At 40.3% G+C, this 14125-nt stretch overlaps 1 protein-coding gene across 1 annotated transcript; it reads right to left on the bottom strand.

Moving 5' to 3' along the window:
* Positions 1–854: 854 nt before the first annotated feature.
* On the bottom strand, positions 855–8815 carry slc25a15a (solute carrier family 25 member 15a). The gene is made up of 7 exons (XM_036537300.1): positions 8629–8815; positions 6122–6238; positions 4867–5125; positions 3451–3588; positions 2906–3081; positions 1904–2062; positions 855–1528 (listed from the first exon to the last, which is right to left on the bottom strand). The coding sequence occupies exons 2-7, from the start codon at positions 6174–6176 to the stop codon at positions 1407–1409; spliced, it is 909 nt and encodes a 302-aa protein (XP_036393193.1). The 5' UTR covers positions 6177–6238; positions 8629–8815; the 3' UTR covers positions 855–1406.
* Between the last annotated feature and the right edge of the window lie 5310 nt (positions 8816–14125).

Here is a 14125-nt window from a genome sequence, read left to right as displayed (position 1 = left end):
GACACTGAAGGTTTTTCAACTTCTGAATGCCACCTTCTGATTCTGAATTCAAAACACAACATTTGAAATAAACCATATATTTTGCATATATAGCTAGCAGGAAGTTAACCTTTAAATTAAAATCAAATAAAAAACCGGTATAAAATAACCGGTACATTACTTAAGGTAATGAAATTTGTTGTTATTGAACAGGTGTACTTCATTGTTACATTCTCTTAAAAAACACTGGACTGCAAAATCTCATGAAAAACCTGCTGTCCAGATACTAACTGAGCATACACTTACTATCCTTGGCCTCGTGGAATCATGTTCACACAGACGAAAGGTCCATAAAAGGTTGACCTATAAATATGCCTCAATCTACCCATGTGTAAATATAGGAAAGCATGCATTCCTTGACCTTGGCCAAAAGAGCCAGGGTATATGATGTGGTTTTTACTTTGAAGAAAAAAAACATGATTAGTCATACATAACTATTTTCTTTATTTTCTCAAGCCAATCACTCACAATACATCTTGAACAATTAATGTCCTGCCCTAGCTTGTTAAATCCCACTCTGTTCTTTCCCTCTGTGGAAAAATCACCCAAAAAGAAATGAATATGAAAGCAACTTGTTTTTTGTCATCAATGAAATACAAATACATTTATAATACTAACAGATAAAATAGTCATAACCACTTGTATACAGTCAATCACTCAAGACTCATATTTGCGGTGAAGTCTTTACACCTTTTGGAATAAGTTCATCTTTAAACCATAACTTAATATAAAATATTTAGATGGCTTACATTTTTCAGCATAAAGTGCATCAAAAAGGAGCGTTTTAAGACTGAGGAAAAGGGAGCAATATTCTGCAGGCAGCATAAGAATGTCAAATGTTCTAAAATAAAACAAGACTTTCCATTTTACCCTGAATAAAACACATCATAAATAATATCTTTTATATTGTTTACTGGAATGTAAATTAATCTGACTGCAGAGTGACAAGTGCTGAAACACATATGCCTTTACCTGAATGACAGTAATACCATAATTAGCAAAATACTGTCCCCCTTCCAACATTCCATTCTTGGTAAACACTAAAAATCATATCACACTTGGAAATGAAGTGGACATGTTCTCATGTTCTTTTTCCACTACACTTGCTTAGCAGACATGCCAACGACATGCCCAAAGAGAAACTGTTTTTTTTTTTTTTTTTTTACCTTTTTATATGGAAGTTAAAGTGACTGGACACAGGAGTGCACTCCTTACAGTACACAAGGGACAGTATAAACAATTCATAAATAAAATAAAACTGAGTTAAAATCATGGCCTTGGCATTTCTTAAAAGTGGTTGTGGGTTACAAGCAACTAGTCTTGGGGAGAAGTTTGGGAGGAGGACCTGGAAGAGGCAGAGGATCAGTTCAGCTGTCGAACTGCTGCATCATCATCTTGCGGCTGAGCTCGTACGCCAGGAAGAGTGCCCCATTGGCAGGAAATGTGCGGATCATCGTTGGAGTAAGGCCCGAGTACAGTGCTGCAAACCCTGCAGGATTGAACATCCACGATGGGACAGAAAGGTAAGAAAAATTTACACACAGCAGATGTAAACAAACTGCACTTGTAACCAGAGAGTTCCACGCTTGAATCCCAGTTTTGAAGGACATACTTGTTTCAGTAATTATCCAGCTATATAAATGGTTAATATGTGAAAACATATATTAAAAACATTTGTTACTCATCCAAATAAAGTGCATCTACTGACATAAGTTATTTATACACTACTGGTATATAGACTTTTAGGACTAAACTCTTATACAGCGTTCATAAGCAGGTATGTTAATACATAAGCAGAATGTCATATACATTTATCCATACAACATGAGGGAGCCTCTTTGAGGAAGTGATTTCCCTGCCTCACCTTCAGTGCGCACAACGCCCATGAAGGTTTTCAGGAAGCCCTGCTGCTGCCCGACCAGGGAGTGCACCTGGATCCTGGACTTGACACAGTCTATGGGGTACACCATCAGCCACAGGCAGGCACCCCCAAATCCCCCACTGAACATGACTGGCACCACCCCTGTGAGACACAGACCACACACAGATACACCACAATAGCATACAGATGACACCCTCACACTCACTACAACTGATACACACAGAGTCAATAAATCCAGTTGTGGTGACCTTTTTAAAACAAGGCTTAAGACTTCTGTAACAGCCTGTCTGGAGACGGTCATGGCCAATGCCATTTATCTATAGCTAGAGAAATGTGAGTATGTTATCTCTGTGTATTTCAGTGATTTAACACAATAAATAAGGACAGGGCTTGTACGAGTAAAGTAATGAAAAATAAAAATTACCTTTAACTTACTGTCTTGTCTTCACTCAGTTCAAAACTACAAAGCTATGCCCTTCAGAAATGTGTGCTGAATTAAACAATAGTTTATCTCTAAATGTAAATTAATTCCTGGTCCTTGGAACTCCTGGAAAATGGTGGCTTCTAAGTGGTTTTTAAAAACACATTCACAGTAATGTTATTTTGCACCGAGCATGGTTGGTTTTAAGAGTAGTTAAACTGGGAGAGGTTGTCTCAGTTATTGTAATAAGAGTGTGATTTATTTGAGGTGGCTAAAGGTGTCTTCGGCCAGGGTGTATTACAGGCCTTAAACTGTTCAGTTGCAATTTAGCTTCCCTAGTGGTTTCATCAGAATTGCTAACGCAAGGTGTTCTGTATAATGAAGGCACTGCGCTCAACCCTCAGTGCAGGGTGAACACAAACTAAACCTTGAGTAGAGATGTAAACTTTAAAATGAACCAGAGAGGGATTCCCCAATGCTCTCAGTGTAGTTGTATACGATACTGTACGCCGGTGTGAAGCCAAAGTGTGGCCCTAGATGGTCACGTATGAGAGGTGGGGTACCGATGTCCTCCTTGTCTCTGCCCATGTAATGAGCAAACACCGAGCGGCTGAGCTCGTAGCCTCCGAAGAAGCAGAAGTAGCCAGGGACCTCCCTTACGATGGTGGTGGTCAGGCCCTGGTAGAAGCCCAGAGGACCCTCCTTCCGAAGCACCGTCTTAACAACTGACCACACAGTACTGCAGAGAGACAGAGAAATTCATTACAACTTTATGCCAAAACATCTTTATATGCAGGCAGATAACAATGAAGTACCCCTTTACCACTTGTGGGTGGGAAAACAATTCATTTTGCTGGCAGAAAATTTTTTTAAATACAGGCTACAGCACTTGAACCATAATTGTAAGCAGTCATAAATTAAAATAAGCATTTTTGTGGTGTTTTCACAAAATGCATTGCAGTAAGGTTTTAAAGCACTTTTTTACCCTATCTAACCAAAAAGGCAAGTATCAGAAAAAGTTGTTTGTTGACAGCAACGAGGTAAGGTAAGGGGTGCTGCATTAGGGAGGCCACTCTCGTTTCTGCCGATCACTTTGTGCCCCACTCACTTCTGCCCCTTGGCCACCTTGCCAGACTCCTCCATCTCATGCATGGCCTGCAGGCGGCACTTAACCAGCTCTGTGGGGCACAGGACCATCGAGGAGAAGATGGATGCCACAGACCCTGCACATGCTTTCTGTACGTCACTGACAGAAGAGAGAGGGAAATGGCAAAGCGAGAGAGAAAAGGAAAAAAGAAGTTACAAAAGGAAAATGTTGTGGAAAAAAATGGAAAATTGTCACAGAATCCAATGCAATTATTAACAGCACCACAATAAAGCAAATTCTTACGCAGGTGGGAAGGTAACGATCTCTGCCTGACGTCTCAGACACCCACCTTACTGGTCTACTGAATGGAGAACAGTTTGTGTGCTACACTACCATTTTGAAAAACTGAGTGTGTGTGTGTGTATGCTGCAACTGTGCTGACACAATGCAAGTAAGAGTGTAAGGCTACTCTTACCTGAATTTCCCTTTTCTTGGCTTTACGAACTCTTAGAATGATGTAAAATGGAAATGGTATTCCATTTTGTATGGAATATTAGCTGAAAAACTGATTGCATAATATGATGCCTGAAGTTAAGGGAGCTCAGACATATTTTCTCTCTCTCTGCAATGTCAAGGTCCAGCTCAGAGGAAGATCCTGCACGGGGCAATATGAAAGCCTCACTGAATGGACATGTGGTTTTCTATAACTGCTCTGGACACCAAGAGGCTTTGAATCCATCTTAGTGGATGTTGTACACAGGCATATTCATATTAACTGCTGACTACACATCAGGTGATTTTTTTACTGCTATAAATAGAAATGCTTACACATGTGTGAGCGACAGTAAGACATTTCCCAAGACCTGAGTTCAGAAGCAGAGAGGAAGGAAAGTCTGTAATCGTGGTAGAGAGTAGAGACACCCGAAGTTTTTGTATGACACCCACTCAAAATTTTAAGACCTATTATTTATTACCTAGCCTTAACCTATTGGGAGTTTAGTTGAATGATTAAAACATAATACTATTTCCTAAAATACAATTTTAACTCCAGCCTACAGCCGGACTTACTTTCCTTGAGTACAGAAAACACCCCTACCAGCCTATGTTAAGTCAACGTACTGTAAAATAAGAATGCTCCAGCTCTGCATATTCTCGCTGTAAGAGGCAGGCATTTGCAAATGAAAAGCTGTTTGTTTTGCTAGGCAATCACCTACTGCACTGTGTGCTGTGCTGAGGATTCCACTAATGCTACAAATGAGATAAATTTGAATGAGATAAATCAACATTTTTCAGAAAGAAAGTTGAGCATAGTGTAGGGAATGTGTAAAGTACATGAATGTAGTGTCAATGCTGTCAAATCAAATTCAAAAATATAAACATGCATGCATCAGTGAAGAGGAAAGTGTTTGATTGTGTGCTGTGTTTGGGTAGCCTTACCTGAGCACAGCACCCCTGTCTGCCCCACAGACAAAGCGCACCACCTCCTGGCAGAAGCCATAGCTCATGAAGAGCACCGAATTTTCAGCGATATTGGCCACAAGCGCAGGCGTGGTGCCCTGGTACAGGCCTCGCAGCCCAACCTGCCGGTAGATAGACACAAAGCAGTCCAGAAAGCCCCGGTACATGGTAGGGAAGGTCTGCATTTTCACTTTGGCTGTGTCAAAGGGCTGGCCGCTGAACACACAGGCCGTGCCTCCTGTTAGGGAACGGGGGGAGGGTGAGGAAAGAGAGAGTGGAAAAGCATGGATGGATGGATGGAACAGCCACAAAAGAGGTGGGTGAACTGATGGAGACAGACTGCTCTCCTAATGCGTTTCAGAACCTCTGAAATAAATTTTTCTGCCTGTACTTCCAGCAATCTCAAGCTCAAAAGTAACAACAGTGGCGCAGTTGAGAGTGTACCTTCACCACCTTTAACAGTACCTGAAGCATCCCAGTGAAACAATTTCTTCAAGTTACTTCCACATCTCTCTATGATATTACCAGGTATCTGCTAACAATCTGACAGGTGGATGTGATGATATAATCCTCCAAATGACAGTGGTGGAGGTCAAAATTACACAGAGTGAGTAGCTGTTGTGTCGCTGACACACTGCACAGTGTGTTTGAGCTGGATTTGCAGACTCAGGAAAATTATATATAGTGCCCCTCCAGAGGGCCTGTGGGTAGCTCAAACCTGAGATGAGAAATATATATGTATGACCACCTATATGTATTTCCTAGTGCGTGTATTTATGCAGCTGTGTGAACATGACTGAAGTAAAGACAGCCAGAGCATCAGCCACTGCATCTCCTAACTATCTGTTCATTTAAACTGGAACTAAGTACCATTAACTGTAGAGGAAAAAAACAATCAATTCACACCAATCAAGAATGAAAAGGAGCTGCAAGGGGAATATGGCCACAAAATATGTATTTGCCATCATCATGTGCAGATGGGTATACTAGTGAGCCTTTTTCCTAAAATGGTGATTAGGGTTACAGAATGGGCTTGTGGGAGGAAGAGGACCATAGGGCTGTCTGCAAGTTCAGCCACCAGTAAAAAAAAAAAAAAAAAAAAAAAAATAATAAATACATGGAAAGACCCCACACCTGATAAATGCCAGACTCGGCACTGACATGTCAGTTAAATGGGTACCCAATATTGTTGTAGTTAGGGTCAATGTCTAGTAAAGCGATGGTGGCACCTTACCCATAGCACCAGCAGAGAGGTCGATGATAGCCTGGACCGCTGGATGTGGAGCCATGGCAACCTGGATTCCTGGGGACCTGTGTTCTTTGGGAAGATGTCACATGCAGAACTGGACCCCTGTAACCAATGGCACAATATTGAGAGTCATAAATATTCACATTCATCATGAGCACATCTAGCTTCACCTCCAACCTGGTTAATAGAACACTTTTCTGAGTGTGCTGAGCAGTGCCCTCAACAGATGAGGATTGCTTTGATTATTATCTATAATGTTTCAACACGTTCACAGCATCCTCCTACAGCCAAATAAATCAATGCATAAAAATATACAGCCTGCAGCACTTTTAAGCAGTCTATGTCTACATCTACATATAGATTCACACAAACATTTGAGCTTTCAATCAGATTCAATTCTTAGCTTGCAACAGCAGACAAATCTAAACCATATAGGATGTGTTCTTCTTTGGTCTGTCAAGTTTACCCAAGAAACAAGTTTGGGGCAAAAAACAAGCATGGACTGGTAGGAATTATTATGCTACTGATCTGACGTGCTATGAGACCTCAAACCACGTATGTGTTGCAACGTCAAGGACCAGTTCCTGATTAATTTGTTCTACCCTGTACGAACGTCTGAAGGAACGTCACGGTGACAGAGAAACTGCACACAAACCACCAATCTTAAGTTAACCATTTCAGAAAAAGAAAACCTTGAGGAATGTTCACGTAACGCAGCCTGCAGTAAGGCTAAACTTGCAACACCATCTGGTCCGGATGAGCAGTCACGTGACCCATAAATTACATTACTTACGCAAGTACACCTACACTTTGCGGTAGAAGAATAAGACGCATGCATGTGGACCAGGGTTATTTGTCGTATACTAAAACTAAGACGAAAAGTAATGTTTTTTTGACATTTTCGTAAACTGTTTTTTTAGCAATCATTAATAGTTAGTTTTTTAGCCTTTTGTTTAAAAAAAAAGCTAAAAAAAAAAGGCGGTGGGTGTCACACTCAGGGGTGGTTTGTTCCGATCGGGCGACGCACCACCAAAGGAGGAAAGGGAGGGAATTTTTCGCATCACACATCCTACCACAGTGCTACGCTAGCTGTGACTGTTCTAGACAGTTTGTCCTGCCTCTGAATATCATAGTCCAATCAGTGTCGAGTCGTGTTCCGTGGAGTACCGCCCCTTTCGGGCGATTTTAGTCTGGTTGAAAATCGCACAGATCGCTTCGATAGACTCTCATGTTAAGGCATTTTTTTCGAACTGCGGTCGCTGCAATGCAATCTGTATGGGTTCTGGGTGGGCTTGCACTAATGTGCTTTCGTCATACGGAACCTGGTGTAGGGATCGCTGGGCAGCCAGCGATCTTGTCACATTCAAGGTCAACATAGCGAATGTTACCTCAACTCAGAGCAACTCGATCGTGGCATTAAAAACATACCGTTCAGATGTCGTAGTAAGCAGGATACATTGGCAACTAAAGAATGAGGACCACCCAGACCAAATTTAAACACCAAGCAAGTATCTACAAATGGGGTAATCGTATAACTGGGGATTTTCGCGGAGCTGCTATGAGCGGAAAACGTGGCTAGCAGGCTGCGAACTAGGTAACGTTTTGTTCTGCTATCCCTGCTCAATTCAATGTGACAATGTCAAATTAGCTAGCTGTTAATTTACCCATTGAACGGGTCACCGCTTAGCCATCATCGCAACAATTGCCCCCTCCCTCCCGAGAGATTTGGCAGGAGCCGCCACTGGTCAAACTCCCCAAATTCTGTGTAGTCTGAAACAAATGTATCGCATATGTTAGTTAAATTTAGTCTTGAAATGTTGATATCTTCAATGATAAGCAGATTATTTTTCACGCTGCACTAATCTTAGACATTTTTTTCTCCTTAACTAAAATTACTAAAACTAAAACTGAAACTATAACAAACTAAAACGAAATAGAAATGAGTCCATGAAATAAAAACTAAAGTGAAACTAATGAAAACACTGGTGAAACTAACTAAAACTAAACGGAAATTCAGACTGAATACAAACATTATCAAAATAAAAACGAATCTGAAAACGTAAAACTATTATAACCTTGATGTGGACCACTCATATTGCTCATAAGTGCGAAGTGCTTGCTAGCTACACCGAACAGCGCGCACAACTAATTCATCAAATGAGAGTCATAACCGTTTCTAACGGTCACTTGCTCTTGGGATGTGACTTGAACCCTTGCCATGTGCGATCGATGAATTAAGATGTTTTGATGTTACAAGCCTAAACTGGACGTTGTTTCACTACCAGTAACTGAACACAAGGTCGCATCCACACACTACAGCGTGGGCTGAGAATGTAGTTATACATGTAGACTAGCTACTGTAAGTAGTTTGTGATTGGAAGCCACCTTTATTTCTGCTAAAAGTTGCTCGTTCGAAACCTATACTTGAATCAGCAAACTATCTGCTACTTGGCTCTACTCACGGAACCAATTCAACCGCGCATTCCACTCACCTGTTGTTAACAGGCATAGGGGAGGTACACGACCTTCCAAGTGAAACGCAGTAACGTCTCGGAGACCCAGACCATCCAGAAACGTGGGAGTGATGGCGATAGCGAGCCAGTTGACTGAGGAACTTCTATTCACACCTTTACGAGAAATGTCATACCAGTCACAGGATTTTTCGTCCCTGCCCTTTTCTTTCCGACGTCAGGGCGAGGTCAAAGACGCATGCACCTCCTCTGTCTTAGCGCCGGCGCATTCGTGGCTTCTTAACACTGACCTGGTAATATTTTGCTGACTTTGCATCATGCAAAGTGATGGAGCGCCTTTTTTCCTTACATGAAATGATTTTGACCGTTCTACTTGACTAAATGCAATTTTAATACTACACTATCGGAAAATGGCTCCACTGTGCCTACAGCTAGGGCACATAGAAGGTGATGAATTTTAGATATCTGTACATTTTCAGACTAATTAAAAACTCTGATGCGGGCTGAAACCACAAATCGGCTGCAGCATTCTTCCTTTTAGAATTTTACATCCAGCTTTAAACCCACCGAAGATTAGTTCACTCTGCCAAAATTGCATTTCTCTCTGTGACCATGCTAAATTGCACATGTGTCAAGTGTGTATTTTGCAGCAGTGTGATGTAGTGGTAAGGAGAGGGTTGCCAATTTTATTTACCAGCGGGGAGTTGCTGTTGGACCCTTGGACGAGGTTCTTTGCCAAGAGCTGCCTCAGTGAACACCCTCGCTGTATAAATTGATAGCCCGTAAAACTCGTAAGCAGCTCCGAATAAAAGAGAATGTTATGCAACTACTTGTAAATGTAATGTAATTTCACATCTGGGACAAAAATATGCACTGAAGTGAAAAATAACAAAGGATAAGGTTTAATTGTCTTGAAGTGATTGCACTTTCTCCGGGAGGCTACTGCGCGATGTAACATTTGTTTGACTCTCCAAGACATCTCTTATTTCATTACCTTGCACATAGTGAAGTACATCCTGGTGTTGTAACACGGAAAGGTTCCTGTGTGACACTTGAAACTACGTGGTAATTACGGTAATACGGCGTGGTCCATGAAGTTAAAAATATTTCATAGTTTACTGATGCCACTGTACGTAGGCCTGCAGTTAACTTTCTTTCTCCTAAAGGCTGTTTGTGTACTCTGTCTAAATATTTGCGATACGGAAACGCTTATAACCACCAACTACAAATGTTTAGATCAGACATGAGTTGATTTTAGGTTAACTACGTCCTCGGTAACAAATCGAAAATTATGCTAACGTTAGCTAGCTATACTCCTTGTGCACGGAATTTTTTTTACAATCATTTATTGTATAACTTTGAAAATACAGTATTGTGTTTTCAGGGTTTTTTAAAGACAGCATGCGATCATTGACATGAATGATACACCTAGTCTATCCACAGATCTTGTGTTGCAGCCTACATGCTAGGTAAAGAAAACTCGCCTGATATCTAGTATATCTACAATAGCACACTGATTTCTTCAACTAGCTAGGTAACAAAATGACAAAGCTATCTAGCTAAATCGTTGGCTAGGTAACTAACGTTACCCAACACAGCTAAATAACACTCAATAGCTGAATCGCCTCCGTTCCCAGGCTGAATCGCGCTATCTTCAAAATACTTGAGATAACATCATTTGATTCATCCACATAGCTAGCTAGTGCATTTACATTACAGGCTGGAGGTGGAGTGGAGTTTATTTTTACTGCACTCTTTTTTTTTACCATGTTGTTTCAAAATAATCACCCATATACTGAAACTTTACCTTGCTGCCCCCACCTCATACTCTCCAGTGTTGCTGTAAAATATATATGCAGCGTGTAACTTTTCATGAAATTCTTATTTATAGATGAAACATTACATTAAGAAAAAAAAAACAGTTCGTGATGTAAACAATATTTTTGAATGGTGATTAGGATTTAATTAGGAATTATTCATCCTTTATCTGATCCTTAACCCTTAATGAAACCAGTGTCATTTGTCCCTTTTAAGACTCTTGTTTACACGTTGGATGTAGGCACATCTGAGCTGGTGGCTGTTTCCTAAGCCACTGGCCCTAGGCCAGGCTGTGCCCAGCAGCAACATCAGCAGCAGCATGTTCAGAAGGGGTGTCTCAGATATCAGTTTAGCCTATCATTGACTGCTGTACTGCAAGACTGCATTGGCACACCACAATGAATATGGGCTATGGGACCAAAACACGGTACCTGCTGTACCATTTAACTCTCACTTGTCAATCACGCATTGAGGGGTATTGCATTAGGCATAATTGTTCCAAGTATCAGATATAAACTTTATTATCATTACAGTTCTCAGGACACCACAGTTCACAACTCAAAGCTTAAAAATTGGTATAAGTGCTGTTGCTGTATTACTGTGGCAATGTTTGGGCCAGTGATTTGCTGTGTGCTTGAAATATCCAACCTCTTGTGGATTGTCTGAATATATTTAAAGAATTTATCTGAAACTTTTAATTTCAGACTCCAACTACATACACACATTAAGTGACAGATTTAAGATAAACTACTAATCCTTTTTTAATTAATAAAACAGCCCTGCGTATTAGTTACCTATGTGCCTAGCGGGGCAGACACCCCTTTGGACATCAAGTGGAAAACATGCTGATGTCTTATTTATTCACTTTAAAAGAGTGGACTCAACAAGTAAAAGTTCAATAAAATGGCCTTTTGTAAAAAATGACACTGCTCTTTATGTTCAGTAGGTGTAAGACACCTATATGTATCAGTATCAAAAAGTTTATAATTTCTTAGATGGATATGTGCTTTCACTGAAAACGAAGACCCACTGTCTTCATGTTGTACTAATTTAAACTCACCACAGATGTTAAAAATATGTCTAGATGAACTGTAATGGTGAATGAGAAGATGTAATTTATGGAATTTCCTTAAATTCAAGGGGCTTTGTAGCCTAATTCAGTGTCCTCGGTAGCCAAGAGCACTGCAACACAGTTTCTACAGCTGGGGTTGTGTTGCCCTTTGATTGCAGACAACATGGAGCTTAAGATACAACTTCCTTCTTGAAAGTGATGACATAAATATTAGTCTTGAATACAGTACAGTGTATTGCATCAATCAGTGGTATAAGGACACAAAACGTAAGGAAGTAAGGAATGTATGTAAGGGGATTATTAAAGTTATACAGTTTTTTTTTTTTTTTTTTTTTGCTATAAAGACTTTTCAAGCAGAGGCAGCCCTTAATGTTTAATGTTATGAGTGTAGAGAGATTACATTTGTCATATAAATAAATAAATGCCCACAGTTGTTTTGTCATCAACAGTTGTGTGTCAGTTGCGTGCCACTGCTTCCCACTGTGTTGGGAACAGCATTAGGAGGTTTATCATGTAGAGGCGCTCTGTGTTGAATATGAGGTCACTGCAATGCACTATATACATTTGAACATAGTAACATATACATGTAAGTCATAGGGACAGCTAGACGTGGGATTCTGTAAATAAAAAAAGAAGTAATTTTGATAAAAACCTCAGTCTGAGTTTTTGTCATCTCTTCCATGTTTCCTATGCGTTAGTTCAGTAGCAAGCTGTCTGTTTTTAATAATTCAGTGTTTTCTTTTTCTCACAAAATTATTACTGCTCATCTCCTCTTGTATTCCAACTGCTGGTGTTTGAGTCATCGTGGCAATTTTAGTTCTGTGAAGTACATAGCCAGCAGTTAGTAACATTTGAGTAACAGAGAGAGGGCATGCTGATTTGTTTAAACCAGGCACTAAAATGCCAGTTAAATCTAAAAAAAAAAAACAACAAGGTAAATGTGTGATAACATGCCAGTACTCATCTTCTGTAGTGTTTCTTGGGACATTAAATGCAGATGAACCCTGTTAATGACACTAATACTTGGCCCAAAGGCAGAGATACATTATGTTAGGGACAACAGCTGATCCAGGAACAGGAAGTCCTGCGTATATACAGCTACTCTACTGGACTGAGGGGTTGCATCTTACATTGACAAAAAAGGTTAGTTCCTGAGGCTCAATAGTATCATTACCACAGTTGAGGCTCTGCAGGGTGATTGACTTTATTCCAGAACAGGATATGTAAAGCCTGCTAAAGTTTAGTATGTTACTAGCATGGTCTCTTATGAAAGAGCATCACACCTCTGTGTGGCTTCATTGCTGCTTACGGGAAGTCTTTGAGCAGTGCAGTGAGAGACATGGCCATGATCATTCTGTCAAAAAGTGCTAGATTTACTGAGGCTGATTTTAATTGGTTGGCTAGAGGTCCCATTTCCCGCTGGGACACTTTTAATTAAGATATGTAACTTGTAACGAATTGTTCCGTAATGTTTCCAGCTGTGCATTAGCTGTGAACAGGTGCATGCAAAAATAAAAAAAAAAGTTGTCATAAATAAATAAATAATAGTCAAATAGTCATAAATAAGTTGATTTTATTGTTGAGCATATGTTCTCCTGCCATCTAAATTATAGTCATCCTGTATTTAACAGAATCATAATATAGCTGTCAGAATTTATGAACACAGGTAAATTGGTTTGTGCTCTGAGCTTTATACTCATAGAGCAAAACCTGTTTGTTGTTCTTTACAGTATTTGTATATTTGTTGAGCAATGCCATGTCATACCACTGACTGACCACAAGACGTCAGTATAGACTATGAAGTTCCGTTGAACTGATGACTACAACAACTCAATGTGCGGCTTAAGTCATTGAACACTGGTGTTGTGGAATTATTCCACCAGCACTACTAATTATACTGAGCTGGTAGACACTCAGGTGGTAGAAGTAAAAATAGAAGAGGGTCATTAGGAGCTGTTGTGTGTGACAGTTGCTTTGCAGGTTGACATTAAGAGCTCCTGGGTAATTACACAGATAAGGATATTAACTACAGCAGTTGAGATGCTACAATCAAGGGCAGTCTGGATGTCCCCTCTTATTTTGCTCATGCTTAGCTCACAGTGACATTGTTCAAGTTGTCGCACCTACTGTGAAAACTCTGTAGGACGGCTGAGTAACGTTCTTATGAATCACCCTGTATTTTGCTCTCGGATGGCTTAGACTGTCAAACGTTCCCAAAGAAGGACACAGCAAATTACATCTAGGTTTTGGCTGTGGCAGCTATAAGTAGAAGCTGAAAGTTGTTTACTTTTTGTGCATAGTGCTGTATCTACATGTAAACAAAATTACAAAAAAAGTCAATGAGAAAAGTCCGCTGCTGAACATAGTGAGGGGAGACCACCCAGTGTCTGTATGTGATTTTTCCTTTTTTGCCCCTCTTGCATAAGTGCATAGAAATTGATCAATGCAAAGCATCCCTATTTCGTTATTATTAGCGGTCGTAGGAGGTGGGCATTATTGGGGGATAAAAACATTATTAACAGCTAGCTTATTTGAACCCGTGCTTTGTTTGGAAGAAAGGGCAACCTCGATGGGAAAAACGCTGATGAGGTGGAATGCCAAAATGAGCTGTGACCAGCACCGCTCAGT

Source organism: Megalops cyprinoides, chromosome 9 (genome assembly GCF_013368585.1).
Source record: "Megalops cyprinoides isolate fMegCyp1 chromosome 9, fMegCyp1.pri, whole genome shotgun sequence".
Taxonomy (NCBI): Eukaryota; Metazoa; Chordata; class Actinopteri; order Elopiformes; family Megalopidae; genus Megalops; species Megalops cyprinoides.
The sequence above is the reverse complement of the archived record's forward strand: the minus strand, read 5'-3'. Positions and strand labels throughout refer to the sequence as shown.

Coding starts and splice junctions, on each gene's coding strand:
- slc25a15a (XM_036537300.1), bottom strand. CDS start 6,176: ATGGCTCCACATCCAGCGGTCCAGGCTATCATCGACCTCTCTGCTGGT. Junction 3,082..3,450: donor AAGGTGGCCAAGGGGCAGAA/GTGAGTGGGGCA, acceptor GTCTCTCTGCAG/TACTGTGTGGTCAGTTGTTA. Junction 2,063..2,905: donor CAGAGACAAGGAGGACATCG/GTACCCCACCTC, acceptor TGTGTCTCACAG/GGGTGGTGCCAGTCATGTTC.